Genomic DNA, 19,466 nt, shown 5'->3' on the forward strand with positions numbered 1-19,466 from the left:
TTGCTTTGCAGAAATGGTCTGCAGAATAGGTCAAAGATGAAAAGGAAGCATCTACCCTATTTTGGATGCAAGCGAAGTGGAATATGAGTTTTGGTGATAGTGATTCTCTCTGCTTTAACTTATCATAAAGGACTAAGAAATCTCCTGTGGAGAAATGTAAAGCTCTGTGTAACTCTTTAAAGATATTCCATCATAGAAATTGATGACAGTGTTCCTTTTTCCTTTTCCATTTTTATCTTTGTAACTTCCTCATACAGCTCACTTGTTTCATCTTCTCTTTTCCCATCGTGGAGAGGAGCTAAACCCTGAAGCTAAGATTGTTCTGTGTGCTTGAAATCAAAGAGAGAATGGACAGAAGAGTAAACAGGGTGACAGTACCCTCCTCTGCAGAAAATAGGGAAGCCATAAATCTTCATGGCTTGTGTTATTTTCTTCTATGGAGCGCTGAGTATTGGAAACTCCATGTTATTCCCTTTTCTCTGGTTCTAAACTATAATCAAGTGAATCTTCTCCCCATCAATTTCAAGTTTGCAGTCACTGAGCTGAGAAGTACAAGTCTGGATTTCTGCATGGTTAATTCAGCTTCCTCTTCTTGGAGGGAAACTGTGTTCTCAATGAATTAATTTGTGGGAGGAACTTTCTATCACGATCTGAGGATCTTCTAGGCTTATCTCTTCCAGTTGGCTTTTAAAGAGTTGCTGGAGCAGTTCTGAGAAGAGCAAAGAGCCCTCCAAGCTGCCATACTCTAGTTATTAGCCAGACATGAGTCCTATCTGCTTATAAGATCCTTTAACCCTTCAGTCCAAATATATCTGGAAAAATAACATGATGCCTGCTGTTCAAAAAGACTTAATAGCAACAGATGTGGTGTAAAAAGAATAAAGAAAATAATAATCATGACCAACAGTACTATCTATTTTGTAATGGAAACTTCCATGGGAAATCAAATTGCATTTGACTCCCAATTTTTGGTTCCAGTCTTTTAGCCGAAAGCCCTAATAACATCCATTGTTGAGATTGTTGGTGTTGCAATCTTCTTTATACCTTCCTGTCTGACTCCACTCCTCCTCAATTGGAGGGACTTCAAATTAGAAGATCCTAGCACGTGACCTAAGGATCACTGGATGTCATTAACCAAAGCACAGTGTTCCTGATTGTCACTAAATGACTGATAAAGAGCAGAAACCCTGAGGCCACTGCACATAGCAAATTTAATTCTTAGAGGGCTGTGAAAAATGCTGAGGAGATGGGATTGGGATTCTCTGCAGCTATGTCTGAGAGATCAGTTAAGGAAAACTGTACCTGATCATTTTCTCCCCCAGGCAAGAGCATTGCTTTCTATAAGCCAAGTTGGATGCTTATGAGATGTGAGCTTACTGAATATTCATTCCCAGCTCTCTTCATCATGTCCTTGTCTTCCTTTTTATTTTCCTTTGACTTATAATTGGTGTTTTTGCATATTTATGATCTGCTTTGTTTTAAGCTGATGACTTGTGTCAAATGCTATAATTTTTCTCCTTTGACACTGGGCAGTTAGTTCACAGAAAAAACAAAACAAAACAAAAAAACTGTCATTAAGTGATGGCGTTTCCCTCATTACCAGGAGCCTGGCTTTGCCCTCAGCCTGCAGGGTGCTGCCTGGTGTCTGCTTGGGCCATTTTAGTTTGCCACCCCAACATGAGGTTAAGAATTAGAATAGTAAACTCTTTAAAATGCAAAACATATCAAAGCCACAAGGAGGGATCTGAGTCATCACCTAACTCATGCGATAATTTCTCAGATGTTTAAAAACAATGACCTGATACCCTTAAATGTTTTCTTCCCAGGTGAAATAATCCTCAGAGGGGTCACACTTGTGCCTCATGACCTGAGTGAGAGCAGCCTGACCCTCCCCTCACTCTCCTCTAAACACGCACAGACCCATGAGCTGCACCGGTAAAGGCTCCGTGGGCGTATGGTCTCCAAGAACTTAACGTAACTTTAAATGATGAAAGCACTTTACAGCATAAACACAAATGCTTTATAAAGAAAAAAATTAGTTTCTTAAAAAATAACATGTGTCTCTTTATGAATTCCTCAGAAACATCTTCCCCATGCCCTAGAGGGGGTTGTGTGTGTGGTGGAGAAATCTGACTGTATGCGTATGAACAGGGGCTGTGCAGAATATACAGGGACAATCTGGAGAGCCTCTCCTGGCCTGGGGACAGCCCTCAGGTCACTTAATTTTTGTACCTTTTGTTGCCTGGTCTATAAGATGAAATAATAAAAGAAGTCCATTCTCCTGATTGTGTTGCTGTCTGTACTCTTAAAGGTGAAAAGACAGAAGGTATATTTAGAAGGGCTACGGTGGTCATTATGAAAGGAGCAAAATAATAATAATAATTTGCTAGTAGACAACACGCTTCCCAGAAGTACAGGATTCATTAATTTGCATCCTCTGAGAAGCATGTGAAGTGTTGACAAATCACCCCACATTTACATCAAGAGAAGATGGGGTGCAGCGCAGACAGCAAGCCTCTGTGAGGGTGTGTGGGCACGGTTCCACTTACACAGATTCCAGACCCCGCGCATGCTCGATTTCAAGACCTGGTTTTAATCTTCAGGGTAAACCTTGACTGCTATTATTACCTTAAATAATTTATTTCCTCCTGAGACGTCTCTGGAGACCAAGTTCCTCTCCTGTTTTCTGACAAATGTGAAAGTAGCTAAATGAAGCAAGAAGATAAAAGGAGACATCAAGATGGTATGATGTTATAAAACAAACTCAACATTGTGGAAATGGGATTGTTTGTCAGAGGTTCTGCTTAACAGTCTTCTGGAAAATAAAATGCTTTGATATTATTTTTGAAAAGAAAACTGTAACCTAACCACTTCCCCGCAGCCCTAGGTCTTGTATAAAGTCATTCCATGCATGCATCATTTTAAAAGAAAAATTATTTAGGACATCAATTGTATTTGTAAATGTGTGTCATTATCAACATGCCAAGGTCAATTCAATTAACCTTAGAATATAGGGATGAAACCAGGTATCAGGAACAGGCTTATAATTTGATAAGTTTTCCATCAGAAAAGACATATCATATTCTATTTGACATTAAAGCCCTACGTTGTATATTGCTTAAAAGTTTTCCTTTGAATATATAAGTTAAAAATCAGTAAATGCATTCTTTCCCATTATCTACAGACGGGAGGGGTTCAAATTACATTTGTTGGAAGCAATGCGGCATCCAGAATGAATGACTCCAAGGTTTTTCTTACCTGCCGTGGCACTGCAAGTGTACCAGTAGAATGTGGCAGTCAGAGAGCATTGGCTGGAAGACGGGCAGCAAGAAGTTCAAAGCCTCATTGCTCTCCAGGGGGCCTCCTCTTGCTTGGGATGAGCTTCTGTTGTCAAATGTTTGGAAACCTCTCAATGGACAAGAAACGTTTGCCTGGTCAGCTACACTGGCTCTGTGCACAGGGCCAGGCAGCACAGCGGGGAGCACCCTGAATTCAGTCTACTGTTAGGGTTCTGCCACAGAGGGGGCACTACCCTATACAGGCTGCCCCAACGTGGGCGAAGAAAGGCCTATGGCAATAAAGGAAAGAGCTGTGACACTCAAGGCCAACTGTTCTGTTACAACAAGGCCCTCTGAGCCAAGAGAATTCAGAGGAAATAAGTGGGGAGTGGGATTCTAGGAAAACAGGACAAGGCAGCACTCACATTCCAGAGGATAGAGACTCATATTGGAGCCTCAGTGTCGGTATCAAAGTACCCCATTTCTATGCCCTGCAGAGGAAGCCCAGGGACAGATGATGGCTTCATTCAGTTCTGTTGCTTACACTTGGTTTTTATTTTGGAGGAATGTACTCCCTAAAATGTTGACGGGTTTGCTTTGAAGGCATTTTCTGAGGAGGAAGAGAAAAAGCTCTCATGAATAATCACTGAGTTGTTTTTATTATTATTTCACCTACACCTAATAAGGAAGGAGTTAGCATTTTCTAACTCTGAGCAGCATGGTTTGCTTTGGCTTCTCTCATTTCCTGCGTTCTTTGGTGCACTGTTCTTCAAAGCATATCCAGCAATGACAAGGTCTGAAGAATTTTTAGCAAAGCAGATGGTCATTTTGCAGAAGCAAAGTGTGGCAGGACTTAACTGACAGTGCACCATTGGACACGGTGCTGAAATCAACTCCTGTTCAGCTAGTGGAGGGTCCCCTCTAATCAGAAGCCAGGAAGGTCATCCGGGCTTTCCACATGCTCCAGGACTGACATTCTCAGAAGAGGTGATGCGTCAAAGTATGGCAATGGCAAGGAAGAGAGGCCTGTGATGCCAGAAAATGTGTAGAAGTAATACTGAAGACTGCCGCATTGCTCTGAAGTGCTGGGCTGCTGCACCCGCTTACACACAGACTATGAGCACATAGGCCTTCTACACAGAGCACGTGTGTTACCTGCATATCACCTGCACACACATCACTCAAGCATGCATTTCACACACAGATTACACACAAGTTATATGCATGTATGCACACCACATGCATACACCACCCACAGATCACACACACATAGCAATTCCCAGTAAAGATTTTAATTATCCATACTAATATGGAGGAAATAAAATATAGATGCATAACTGGACATTATGGGGGTTAGCTGTGAGAATGTGGGTGAGCTTGAGGAACTCTCTAGCCCCAAATCTCTGTGAAGTGAGTGAGTTTCATGGAACAGCATTGAAGGCCCCTTCTAATCTGCATCATTCTGGACCCCACTTCTATTGTGCATTTGCATTTATTCAGAGAGAACCTTATCACATCATTCTTTTAATTTCTAACTCTGTCCTCTTTTTTCTCTGTATCCCAAACATTTATTTTGTAGGACTTGAGGAGGCTAATAATATCACTGTTTTCCTCCTGTGTTCAGAAGCTTTTGAGAGATAGACCAAGGCATTGGGTAGATGGAGAACAAAATGTCACCTTATTACACTTTACACCTATTTGGAGAGTACAGTTAGGAATAAATGATCTTGCTGATTATCCCCCGAGTTTACCCATCTTTCCCTACAGCCATCTGTCCCCAAATCAAGGTCTTTCCCAGCACAGGGGCAAGTGGCCCACTAGGTCCACTGCTTGGCTGAGAATGCAGGACATGGAGATGACCCCCCACTTCAGGGAGGAAGACCTTGCTTATGGGGGAGGATGGGGTAAGATGCAGAGGGTTCATATCCTTTTCCCAAACCCTCAAGTTAGACCAATTTCTCCTGCTCTCCTTGGGAGGAGTGACCTCCCCCATCGCACAGAGAGGGAGGACAGCTATGATTCTCTGTTCAGTCCTGTCACAGGGAACTTTGAAGATTTAGGAATAAAATTCCCATAATGGGTTCCAGCCACTCCTGCTCACCACGTTGGATGATTAATGTCATAAAGTGGTCTGTGTTATGGGGAGATTCTTAGGGAGGAGCATAGGATATTTGGAACTGATGCCACTGACTTGTTATTAAAGCCACTAGTGACCTGTCTTAGTGAGAATACAAGTCATGTGGAAATGGAGGGTATGGTGGATTTTAACCAGATATGTCTATCCACTCACAGATAGACCTGTAGGTCTTGCCGTGAACACACAAGAGCTTGCTCTATGTAAATAGTGGGTTACACTAAAAAGACCATTGTCATACACTGTTGATGATAATGTAAATGGAACATTTCCTGAGAGCAATTTTGCAATACATATCAATAACTTAAAAATACTTATGGCTTTTCAGTAATTGTGTCTGAGGAAATGATCAAATATGAAGCCAAAGCTTTACACTTGAGGTTGACCACTATAGCATAATGCAAATGCACAGAATATTAATAAGTATTGAACAATATGGACATATCTAAAGGATGATACAGTCACAGAACTGAATATTATCTAAGCATTTAAAATGTTGTTTCTATAGAACTTATATGAGCTAAAAAATATTTTATTAAATGTTAAAGCAAAGTACAAAGCTACATTCAGAATGAACTGAAGCTTCTTGGAACAAGATAGAGGTCTTGACAAAGTAAAGTATGCCACCCATTTTGAGAATACAGAGGGAAATGGAGTAGGCAGACAAGGCCATATGGACAGCAGAGTGTTCTGCTTGGGCAGGACAATTACAGATTATTTTTAGTTTGTCTTTATATCTTTGTTTTTCTCCCAAATTATATGAACATGAATTGTTTTTATCATGAAAAGAATAATGAGTTATATGTTTTGAAAGACTACCATATTTCTACATAAACAAAAGTTAATGGATGAATGTCACTTATCCAGGCTCAGCAAATACAGTTTTGGCATGAGGGCAGTTTGTATTAGTCACCTAGTATCACAATAATGCTGCATAACAACCATGAAATCTCAGAGGTACACAATAATAGACTGCAGGTTGACTAGAGCAGCTCTGCTCCGTGTGTCTCTCATCCTGGGACTGGTGGGCTACCCGGAAGTGTTCTTTTCTTAATGAGGTGCGAGAGAGTGACCTGAGAAACAAAAAGTCTCCTAATCCTGGGCTGGATCTGGCTCATGGTTATTTCTGTCCACATTGCATTAGCCAAAGCAAAGCAGATCTCATGGGTAAGCCCAAAGTCAAGGGAGGGACTGCAAAGTCATCTACCAAAGGGCATGGATCCAAGAAAAGGGCAGAACTCTTCTGGAGATTGATGTTTTCTGTTAAGCAAATAAAAATGTTACTTTGGAAACAGAAGTAAAATTAACTTCCTGCAGTTATCTCTCTGAAGACTGTTGCTAATGTGCACTTTGTTTTGATTGTATTCACAAGTGAGAAACAGTTACCCTATTGAGCAGCTCTTTCTGTCTCTTTAGATCCTGGCCAATGTGATCATTTTCATCTGCGGGAACCTGGCGGGAGCCTACCATAAGCACCTCATGGAACTTGCTCTTCAGCAAACATATCAGGACACCTGTAATTGCATCAAGTCCCGGATCAAGTTGGAATTTGAAAAACGTCAACAGGTAATGCATGTTTCATCTTACATCCACATTACTTTAGGCATTATTAAAATGATGCTGTTACTGTTGATGTTGAGTTGGTTCATTCATTCATGAGCTTCAGAAAAACCAGAGAAGAAACCCTGGGCTCTGTACCTGGGGAGTGTCTTAGTCTGCTTAGTGCTGCTATAAAGGAATACCTGAGGTTGGGTAATTTACCAAGAAAAGAGGTTTATTTGTCTCATGGTTCTGCAGGCTGCACAAGAAGCCTGTGCCATGTCTACGTCTGGTGAGTGCCTTTAACTACCTCCACTCATGGATAATGGGTAATGTGCAGGGATCACTTGGTGAGAGAGGAAGCAAGAGAGAGGCAGGGAAGGAGGGGCAGTGCCAGGCTCTTTTGAACAACCAACTCTCATGGGAACAACAGAATGAGAAACTCCCTCAAACTCCCTTCCCAGGGAGGGCATTTATGTGTCCATGAGGGATCCACCCCCAAGACACAAACACCTCCCACCAGGCCTCACCTCCAACACTGGGGATCAAATTTCACCATGAGATTTGGAGGGGACAAACATCTAAACTGTAATAGAGAGTTATGATCAAAAGAGCAAAGATTGCATCTTCCCCATGCAGCCTTCGGACCAAGGGACCTAGGATCACCCACAGCCAGATACGCCAACCATCATCAACAAGTGGCTGGGGAAGTCAAATAAGAACAGTTCATGAAGATGCTCACTTCTGGTTAGTGTTTGTGACAAGCATTTGCACCAGCAGAAGTACGAGCCTCCCCATCCTTGCCCCCTCACTGTGCTGTGCCATCACAGCACTTCCTACAGCACCTGTTGTCCACATAGGATGAAATGTTGGAGTCTTCCTCAGGGAGGTGATTGAAGAGTCTGGGGAGGAGACAGGTGTCGTTGTCAGGGGCATCCTAGGTTGATTGTTGTGGGTGACACAAATGCACATCAGGGAAATGTATAGACTGCAAGGAAGCATTACAGAAAACAAACAATGGAGACAATAGGAGATGTGCGGGGACCAAGATATCACCAAGGATGGTGGAAAGCAGGCACAACAGATGTACATGGAGAAGAAGCCATAGAGGGGCCCTGGATTTGCTGTGCTTCACTCCGGGTGATGGCAGATATCCATGTGAACAGCTGTGTGTTCCTGGGTTTGTGTATTTCTCACTGGGAACCCAGTCTGTAAAGCTAATAATTAGCATGGCTGGCTATAAACACTGTGCTCCCCCTCCCTGTGGGCCTTCGTCACATTACCTAAGCTCTTAGCAGTGTTTGGCATACCATGGATCCTTAATTATTGTTTGTGAAGTTGTATTGAGTTAGTTCACTCTATAAAATTTCATGAAAGTGTATTGTGGTGGGAGCAACGAATATATCCTTTAAATTTTGGCACTAGTCCTTTGTCTGTGTGTGGACTGCTGAATGGTAATCACATTGTTTTTTGAAAACAGGGATCCAGGATATTAGTTCATTCATACAACAAATACTTAGTGAACATCAAGGCTGTGGCAGGCACGGCTCTAGGCACTGGGATATAAGTGTAAACACTGCCTTTGCATTGGTATGATTAGCAAATATTATGGTTTGTTTTTAAAAAATACATTTTGTCTTACCACCTGTATAGCAAAGGTATTCAGGAACCGATGTTTTTGTTTGTTTGTTTGTTCTAGGTGTGTGTCAAATTCTGAATTCAAAATTAAGAGACATAGATAGTTGTTAACTTGGGACTATTATCCAGTTTATTCTTATATACCTATTTTCAGTAACGTTTTACATCTGGGTTCTAGAAAATTCCACAGTTTCGACAAGTAGCACTTAGCATTCATGGGTGGTCCTGCTGTAGTGCATGCTACAGGGTTCAAATGTTTTGGGAGAGATGGTTTCCTTTCTCAAGCAGTACAGACTGGAGCAAGTTGGGCCCGACAGACATGTTTAACTTTTTTTTCCATCAGCTCTGTAATCTCCTTCAAAATAGCACTAAAGCTACAGAAAACAGAAATTCCAAGTAGATGGATTACATAACCTAATATTTTTAGGAACAGCTTTGATAAAAGCAGTTTCAGGTCACTGACCTCACCTGCACACCGTATTTCTCTGAAGAGACCCGAGCAGCCGAAAGCACATGGCATCCCTTGCCACAGTGAGCTGAGAGTTAGAGGAGCCACATTGACCTTGTGGAGCTCAAGAACTGGACCATCATGGGAGACATTAGAAAGACATGCATCCACTAGTTTCAGAAAAGAAGCCAGTGATTCTTTTTTTTTTTTTTTTTTTTTTTTTTTGAGACGGAGTCTCGCTCTGTCGCCCAGGCTGGAGTGCAGTGGCGCGATCTCGGCTCACTGCAAGCTCCGCCTCCTGGGTTCACGCCATTCTCCTGCCTCAGCCTCTCCGAGTAGCTGGGACTACAGGCGCCCGCCACCACGCCCGGCTAATTTTTTTTTGTATTTTTAGTAGAGATGGGGTTTCACCGTGGTCTCGATCTCCTGACCTTGTGATCCGCCCGCCTCGGCCTCCCAAAGTGCTGGGATTACAAGCGTGAGCCACCGCGCCCGGCCGATTCTTTTAAAAATAAAGAAAGTGAGAAGGGACACTTTAAAGAAATAAGAACTGATATTAAATATGTTTAATAGAATACAACTTTACATCACAAGAGCATTTTGTCACAAGCGTTGGAAGTCCATTTCCAGAGTCTACTCCTAGAATGCAGTACCTTTCTTGTCAGGGCTTCAGAGAATATGTGTCTACGATGAGATGTGTTTGTACTTTTCTCAGACCAGCATGTAATTAAATGGGAAGAAGAGATTATCTTGGTTAAAAAAAAAAAACAAACCATCAGTAAGATATAATCTGATAGATTTAAGGAAACTAGTAAAAACTGGCCAGTGGCAATCTGTGTGACCTTCATAGAAGGAAGAGGCCCCTGAGACACTGAGGCCCAGTAGGGCCACTGATCAAATTCAGGTTTGGGTTCCATGTGTCACTTCCTGCTCGCCCTGCACCACAAACCACCTTTTGCTTCATCCACAGTCACTGTGGCAAACAGTAATGTCCTTCAAAGTTCTTCATTCAGGAAGGATATGTGTTGACCAGCCAGAAAACAGTTTCAGTCATTGTTTAGATAAATAAATAGCTTCCAATTTAATGTACACGTTAGCAGCTGCGTCAGAGAGAGCTGGTGCTCCCAGAGGTTGAGAGGCGGCCACCTTGGGAGTTCCTTGGCCTCGTTTCGCAGCCCCACTCTCTGCTGTCCTTCCTCCTTGGAAAGGATGCAGTGGTGGGTTAGCCCAGGAAGCCATCCCTCTTCACCCAGGATGGGGTCGGGGGGAGGTGGGGGGCTATTGAAACTATTGGGACCTGTCTAACGATTCTGAAGTCTTTTCAAAATTGCAAAACTCCATGCTTTCTTTTCTTCAAATTTTGTGATATTTTTCAGATGCAAGTGAGATGAATTTCTAAAGACTAAAGCCCATGCTTGAATAAAGTGGCTATTTGTACTATAAGATTCTGAGGAAAGAAGGAATGAAAAATGTTGCTAGAGATTTTCTCAGAGTTGTGTTCTTGCCCTAAAAGTGTTCTCAATATGAACAATAAAAATCATGACTTTTTACAAGGTAGGGAAAAGAATGCATTGCATTGGAATTGAGGCCACCTTTAGAAACTGAAAGTATTCACCTGTCTCGAGTTTTGACTTTTGTCTTAAGTTTCATATCCCACAGTAAAATCCGCGGCTGTTTCCTGAGCACCGTGTAGTGTGGCAGATGGCTCTTATCAGACCTGAGAAAACGTATTTCAGTGAGTGTTGCTCTCTAGGGTATGTAATAGGCTCTCAGGAATTAATGAGAGCTGGATTCACAGCAAAACAAGAACACTGTTTGCTAACTGCCTAGGCAGTTGAAATAAATGCTGTTTCCTTAGGAGTAAAAGCCAGGTTTGCTATTTCATAGAGGGAGAATAAACCCTCTTTAATTTATATATTGTCTTTGTTTTAAAATAATTTAACAAATTTTTATGTGATTTACTTAATCTGAACCATCCTGTGGATCAAATATGACGGAACATTTCTTTTAGTAAAAAATACTAGTCAAGCGAGGCTCAGAGACCCCATGCCATACCTGGATTCTGCAACTCTGTGGGGGTTAGTGAACCAGTAGTCTTTCTGGCTGTCCTTGGATGCAAAATTGTTTTCCTCTCTGCAGAATTTAGTGGAACAAGAAAGTGATCGTTGGGTGGTCATGGCTGGGTAGATAATGACAAATTTACCTGTTTTTAATCCTAATGTGATAGCAGGTATTATAATGGCTTTATTGAATGCATTTTATGGCTCATTTGTTTCACAAGGTGAAGAGTTTTTGAAGTTTTTCTAGATTTGGGCTGCTAAAATTTGGAAAAGCAAACAGAAGCAAGTACTATTTCTTTAAGTTTTTATAATGTCCCGGGTAGTTTATGTAGTACTTTATGTGTACTGTTGTATCAGACTCCTATTGCTGCTGTAACAAATATCCACAAATTTGATGGCTTAAAACAGAACAGATTTTTTATCTTACAGTTTCAGAGGTTACAAGTCCAAAATCAGTCTCACTGAGCTAAAGTCAAGATATTAGCAGGGCTGTTTTTTTCTGGAGATTTTGAAGGGAGAATTCATTTCCTGGCCTTTTCAAGCTTCCGAAGGCTGCTTGCATTCTTTGGCTCCTAGATCCTAGCCCCTTTCCATATGTAAAGTCATCAGGATAGAATCTTTCAATTGCTTTCTCTCTCTCTCTCTCTCTCTCTCTCTCCTTCTTTGTCTTTTTTTTTGAAACACAGTCTGGCTCTATCACCCAGGCTGGAGTGCAGTGTCATGATCTCAGCTCACTGCAACCTCTGCCACCTGGGGCTCAAGAGATCCTCCCACCTCAGTCTCCCAAGTAGGAGGGACTACAGGTGTCCACCACCACACCTGGCTAACTTTTGTTATTTATTGTATTTTGTATTTGTTTTGCAATGTTGCCCAGGCTGGTCTTGCACTCCTGAGCTCAAGCAATCCACCCACCTTGGCCTCCCAAAGTGCTGGGATTACAGGCATGAGCCACTGAGCCCGGCCTGTCTCTGACTTTTGATTCTGCTGTTGCATCTTCTTCCTTTTCTCTGACTCCAACCCTCCTGCTTTACTCTTATGGCTTCTGTAATTACACTGGACTAACCAGGCTAATCCAAGATAACCTCACCATCTCAAGATCTTTAATTTAATCACATCCACAAAATTCCTGGTTTGCCATATAACCTAACATAGTCCCAGATTCCAAGGATTAAGATGGAGATACTTTTGTGGGACCGTTAGTCAGCCTACCACTCTCCGTCTTCTTTATCCCTACGGCAACTCTAGGACCTAAGTCCTTTTTCCCATTTAAACTGAATAAAGAAACTGTTCACATTACTTGGCCCCGATCACTCAGTGAGTAAGTGTAACTTCCAGGGCCCTTCTGTCTTTCATGTTGGTTTTGCGTGGGTTTTCTGGTCTGATCTCTGGGAATGTTAACTGGAGATTTTCCAGGACATGAAGGACACTTTGATGAAAGTCCTACAAAGAGTAGGAACAACTTTGAGCAACTTTAAGCATCCAAAATGGTATCCTGCTAAGCAGGCAGTCAGTAGCTGTTCTTCCATTGAATTCTCATGCATGAACATGAAGCAACAGAAATCAGCTGCCATCCTATTCCCTCCATGACCATGCTGAGGCATGGGGAGGGTTTGATGCCAGCCATGCCATCCCCAAAGATCCCTCCAGGGTCAGCTTTCTTCTTCCTGGAGGCAAGAAGATTGAACAGAGGAGTCTGCAGCTTTGTCTGCTTGGACATGTGGTGGTGAGTTATTCACAACAGTCTTTTACCAACCCCATCTCTGCATGTTCAGTTTACCGTTTGCCAATGAAATGGACCTTACGAGGACTCATCAATGACAAGGCTAATTGTTTTACCCAATTGTCTTCACCTGAGTTGTTACGTGGACTTGAGGTGAGGCATCTCAACAGTTATGTACCTTTTCATAAAGCCAAGCTGGACATTAATAGTGTGAGACGAATTCAAGCCAGTGAGACTTTCTCAGTGCAGTTGCTGAAGAATGAAAGCAGCACATTTTAATATAAATGTTATGCCTGAGCTTTGAGGTGCGAGGCTGGGGGATGCGCCCAACAGGGAGAGCCTAACAGGAGAAACACACATTGTGCTCCAGGTATAGTTTGGCTCAGATACAAAGCCCTTGCCTGGGTTCTGGCATCTCAGACCATTAATTAAACTCTCCCACACCCCCCGTTTATGTTTTTGAGATCTCCACTTTTCGTCTTTTATTAAATCATTAGTTGTGTCATTTTTTTTCTTTGGTATCTCTTCCTTGATAAAGAGGCCGTAACTTCCATTCATCTGGGTCATCACATTTTTTTCAATTTGTTAAATGATTAGTATATACTTTTCTGTTTGGCATCTCTTCCCCAGTGCAGAGGGCATAGCTTAAGCCAGTGTTGGTTATTGCTTTTTTCTCAACTCTCATTAGTGAAAGATTAAATGATGTGGAAGATGACACATATGCTTTACTTGAAAACTGAAAAAAAAATGAAGAGCTGAGATGTCATAAAAGGTTCTGATCACAGTGTTTGCTATTCCAATCCATCAGAATAAACTTTAAGAAATATTTTCACAGTTTGCACCACACTGTATTATATTGGTTACTTAAATTCTCATGAAGCTCAGATGTGATGCCTCATTGAGAAATTCCAGGACAAGATATTTCAGGATGCCACAATTTTGCCATGATGTTTATGGATGCTTTTAAATGAGAAATGAAAATTAACTCCAGAAAATTGTCAATAATCCTAAAATCAAGTCTGCAGTATTTTCTGAGAAGTCCTTTAGTTAGAATGGTTGAGATCACCACATATTTGCGAAGATTGCAATGAAGATTGTGCTATGACTGTGCAATCAACCTCCTTTAAGGAGGAGTCAACAGTTACAGATCCAAGATCCAGGGGGAGGATGAAGGAACTCTCAGGAATCACTGTCCAGTCTTCATGCCTAACACAGAACATAAATGCAGGCCGTTACAGGGGTTTACAAAAGCCACATTAGCAACTATTTGTTCATTCTTTAAAAAAAAAAAATGGACATTTTGGCCAGGCGCGGTGGCTCATGCCTGTAATCCCAGCACTTTGGGAGGCCGAGGCGGGCGGATCACCTGAGGTCAGGAGTTTGAGACCAGCCTGGCCAACATGGTAAAACCCTGTCTCTACTAAAAATACAAAAATTAGCTGGGCATGGTGGTGGGCACCTGGAATCCCAGCTACTCTACTCGGGAGGCTGAGGCAGGAGAATTGTTTGAACCCGGGAGGCAGAGGTTGCAGTAAGCCAAGATCACACCACTGCACTCTAGCCTGGGCAACAGAGCGAGACTCCATTTCAAAAAAAAAAAAAAATAGACATTTTGCTTTAGAGGAAAAAAAAAGAATTATAGTAATTAATCAAGCAGAGATTATTTTAATGATTAAATATATGCAGGTGTCTATTTACGTCATGGCAGTAGAAAAGCCAAATGCTAAAATTAAACCTTCTAGAAGTTTCCTCTGTATAAGAAACTTGAGCAAGACCTCCTGCTCCTGTCCACAGTGAAGAAGCAACTCACCTGTCTTGTTGAAGAAACACCTGGAAACGTTACTTCAGATTATCACAAGCAGATTTTTGTTGACAATACTCAAGAAGCCCTCAAACCCAGAAGTCACGTACTAAGGAGAGGACTTGATTTTGATGTTTCTGAGTGCCCTAGAATTTTCAGTATTTCCTGGGGACTGCCTATTTTTAATACTCTGTGATATGGTACTTTGATGCTGGCAAGAATGTTTAATAGGCAAAGGATAATCTAGTGAAAAGATTCAAGAAAATTGGACATCATTTGATACCACTAAAATAAAGCCAATAAAAAGCAATTCTAACATCCGCCCTTTTGTTTCATTAAACATTCTTGTGATATTTGTCACGTATAGAAACAAAACTCAAGTCTTCTGTGATTGCCATCGTATTTTTCTTCCTGCAAATGTAATCACAGATAGGCCACTATGCCTTTTAATGGGGGGGAAAGGCATTTTGAACTTACTTTCATCGGGTTGACTTCAAAATGTTGAAGTTACTGGTCATGCATATTTAATAGTATATTACCATGAGCACAGTTGCAGATACATATACCTACTATGGCCCTAGTGATGTGTTTACTGAACCGAGGTATCCATTTATATCTGTACCAAATTGAAGGTTAGGACTCATGAACTTTAGGGTTTTGTTAATTGCATATGTGTCTTCAAATTGTATTATTTTTGGAGATTTTACTTTTAGGGTTATCTGAGTGCTGTCAAGATTTTAGGAAATTTTATCCTAGAACTTCTGTAGAAGAGCCCTTTAATGTATTTACGTATGATGGGCCATTTAATATATGTGTGTTAACAGGTGTGAAAATTCCTCCCAAAGACTAACGTTGTCATAAATGTGGACTATATGATGCACTCAGAATGCAATGCAAGAGGCCTGTGAGATAAGGATACTCACATAAACCCATTCATACCCTTTTCAAATTGCATAGTAGTTTTACACATATTCTTCTGTTAAATACAGGATTATGCAAGATACAGAAAAGCCCTCTTCCCCTATTTATCAAATTTACAGTTTTCTTTGGCTTGTTAGGTGCTGGCGATTTTCCCAGGTTGGGGAATGCAGAGGTAGCCAAGACTAGAGGTCCCTGTTCTCTTTGTGCTTAAATTCTAATAGCAGGGGGCAGACTGTAACTTATCAAACCCATAATTTCATGAGAAGATATAACAAGATAATGTGACGAAGCATGGTGGCTGGAGAAGACCAAGAGGCCTGTTGGAGGGAGCAGGCAGGGAGGCTTCTCTGGGGATGTGATATCTACGTTGAAATATGAGTTGCTGAAGGTCTCAGACCTAGGAGGGCCTGAAGAAAAATGTTCCCAGCAAAAGAAGTGGGAACTACCAAGGTATTGAGTCAGGAGCCAGGTGGCCTGTTTGAGAAACACAGGGGTCAGTGGGACAGCTGGGGAGAGAGAGGCAGGAGCCAGACTGCATGCTGGGCTTTGCAAGGTGAGTCAAGGACTTGGGATGTTATATTGAGTGGGAAGTCACTGAAGGGTTTTGAGTTAAGATAGCAACGTAAACTGATTAACATTCTTAGAGGATCCTTCTGGCTCCTGGTAGAGGATGGGTTGGAGAAGGGATGACTGTTAGTAGGTGACTCCTTAGAAGCCATGGCATACTATGGCAGCAGTACAGGCTGGATACGGGAATAGCTTGGGTGAGAGTGGACAGATTTAGGACATATTTTAAAATTGATTTAGTATGGGTTACTTTTGGATTAGATGCTGAGTGAAATAAAAATAAAATAATAAAGAGAGCTTTCTGAGTTTTGAGCTTGAGCAACTGGATGATGGTTGGTGTGGCATCTAACATTTCAACATCTTTGGTCACATTATTTATTGGGAGGTAAGGTAGAGTAGAAATCCAGAGTTGAGTTTTGAACAGCTAATTTCAAGATGCCAAGCCAGCAGCTGTAAATAAGATGTGGAGTTAAAGATGTGAACTTGAAAGTCATCAGCATATAGTTGCTATTTCAAGCTATAGGACCAGATGAGATGCCCCAAGGAGAGAGTGGGATTAGAAAAGATAAAAAGGGTCCAGAACCAAACCTCAAAGCACACGAACATTTGAGCAGGAATAGAGGAAGATGAAGAAGCCCAAGTCACTGAGAAAAATCAACCAGTTATATAGATGATTTATTTTTTCCTAATCTAGTCTTGAGTTCACTCTCATGATAGTGGCTGTAAACTCTAGCCCTGCCCTGACGGGGATCCTGGGGATGTGGTTGTGGGTGTTTCCCATGTGCCTTTCATGGGATCCTTCTTTGACCTCACAGATGGCCTGATACCTAAGTGTCTAGCCTGTGGCCAGGTGTCCCTCTCAGAGGAAGCTTGTTTATCCTGGCACATGCCCTTGTGGCTCTCGTCTGACCTGTGTCCAGTTTATTCCTACCAAGGCAGCCACTCTCCCGGAGAGCCCTGACCAGGACAGAAGTTAGGATGGGGTAGAAGAGGCAACTCATCAGAACCCATGAAACGACAGAAGCAGTTTATTGTTTACAGATCTGGAGAAGGGAGGGCGCAGCACCATTTGCAGGGCCAGCAAAAAGCAGGGAGCCATCCAGGACACACAGGCTCAACCAGCAGGTGCAGAACGAGAGAGAGAGGGAGCTGTGGACCAAAGCCTTTATTGGGGTTCAGGACATTATGCAATCAGGTTTCTAATTGGTGGGTTTAGAACAAGCAGGCACATGTCCTGTGGCGTCATGCTGTGACTGAGAGAAGGTCAGTGTGGGTGGGATACCTGTGCAGTCTATACAGGGTGTGGGGATTAGTAGAGTGTATCCAGCTGTCCCACAGGGAGGTGGTTACCAGGAGGCAGTGTACAAGGCAGATATCTTGATTGACCACCTTGAGAAACTGCAAGGAGGTGGGGGGGATGGAAACTGTGTCAAACATGATTAGGCTTTGCACGAGTAAGACCAATCTAATTTAAAATTGATGCCAAGGCAACAAAAAATTATAAGAATTCACTATAATAGGGGAAAAGCCAGAGAGAATGGTTCAATAGAAGCTAAGAGAAGAAGGTATAAGTGGAATAGTGGCCAACATAGTCACATGCTGAAGAGTCATAGTGAGAAGAAGGTAAAGGAGTGACCACTGGTCTTGAACAAAGGTGGTCACCAGTGGCCTGGACAATACGTTTAAGTGGCACAATCATGCTAAAGTGACTGAGGTTGGGTGAAGAGGAGACAGGAGGTGTGGAAGCCATGCAGTGAGTTCCCACAGCTCTTCTGATGTATGTAGCAGAGAGGAGGAGCCAAGAAATGCCATGGAGTTTGTTTGTTCAAGATTTTCTGTGCTCATGGCATAAATCAAAGTTGTATTACACATCTTAATATGGCATCTTTGGTAATATATTTTAAATTGCCTGTTAATTATTTCTAATTTATTATATTACATAGTTTTCCTAATGTGTTGTATTCTGAATCATTGATTCTAAGGAAGGGATGGGCACAAGGGTTGGTTGATTTTTATAGAAAGTTAACAGTTGGGGCCGGGTGTGGTGGCTCAGACCTATAATCCCAGCACTTTGGGGGGCCGAGGCGGGCGGATCACCTGAGGTCAGGAGTTCAAGACCAGCCTGGCCAAAATGGCGAAACCCTATCTCTACTAGAAATACAAAAATTAGCCAGATGTGGTGGTGAGCGCCTGTAATCTCAGCTACTCAGAAGGCTGAGGCAGGAGAATCGCTTGAGCCCAGGAGGCGGAGGTTGCAGTGAGCCGAGATCACAACACTGCACTACAGCCCGGGTGACAGAGTGAGACTCCATCTCAAAAACAAAAAAGAAGAAGAAGAAAGTCAACTGAGTTTGCTGCATTACATTCATTACAGTTACTAAATAATCACAGCTGTAGTCCATTGTAGCTAATGTTCTAGTAATAGCTACTAAAAAGGTTTTAATCCAAATAGAAACAAAGGAAAAGTTATTTTAAAATAGGCAAATAACCTGGAAAGCATGAAAAGGAATAAAATGTCAACAAGATTTTAGGTAAAATGAAAAGAATACATTAAGACAGAAATTCAAGCCTCTACTAAGTTTAACTATGTTTTAGAACGTACATTAAAGTAAAAATATAAAATTAAATGTTAAAAGTAAACCAACTGATCCTCTAGGCAAAAGAATCAGCACATATCAATGCATGTCACGTTATAACCATATTCCAGGAAAGAACTGCTATCCAGAGCTTGAGAGTTTTAAGGTTGGGCAGTTTAACTGCAAGCACGATCCTCATTATAAATATAGAAAAAGCAAAAAGGCTAGGAGCTTCTCCTCCAGGTAAACATCAATCAGCAGCCAGTAGAATTATTAGAGCTGAAATGCAAAAATAAAAAGGTCACAGGTGGCAGCTCCAGCCATCATGAGTTAAACGTGAGAAAGCAGCAACAGATATCCTGAGGCTTTCTCACTGCTGTGCTGTGGACTCGGGCGCCTGGTGATTGAGCAGATTCAAGGTGACAGGAGGTTAGCAAATCGTGTTTGGCCTCCAGATGGAATTTTCTTTGTTATCATATATTTTTTTGTGTGTGGTCCTATTTTCTATACCTTTCTGGCTCCTTGTGAGACAGATTCTCCAGGAATTTAAGACTTTATTTTCTAAACCAGTAGCATAGAATAAAAACAGGAATATTTTATCATTGACTGTAGAATGAGTTCAGAGCCATCTGACAGAATTTGAGGCTCAGCAGCCCGCACCTATGACCTCTGACCTGAAGAAAATGACCATCCCTTGGACAAGGTTTACTTAGTAGTGTGGACTCTGCCATTCTAGTGTGTTTCTGTTCCTCCGGGGCAGGAACCAATGATGGGAGGAAGAAAA

The 19,466-nt window shown here is 41.9% G+C and overlaps 1 protein-coding gene across 1 annotated transcript in view; it reads left to right on the forward strand.

Annotated features, from left to right (window-relative positions):
- ADCY2 (adenylate cyclase 2) overlaps positions 1 to 19,466 on the forward strand; it is a 432,640-nt gene that overhangs the window by 223,500 nt on the left and 189,674 nt on the right. Inside the window, 1 exon segment of the mRNA XM_058430099.1 lies at positions 6,829 to 6,978. Within this exon segment, the coding sequence (XP_058286082.1) occupies positions 6,829 to 6,978 (150 nt within the window).

Source organism: Hylobates moloch, unplaced genomic scaffold (assembly GCF_009828535.3).
Source record: "Hylobates moloch isolate HMO894 unplaced genomic scaffold, HMol_V3 SCAFFOLD_17, whole genome shotgun sequence".
Classification (NCBI taxonomy): Eukaryota; Metazoa; Chordata; class Mammalia; order Primates; family Hylobatidae; genus Hylobates; species Hylobates moloch.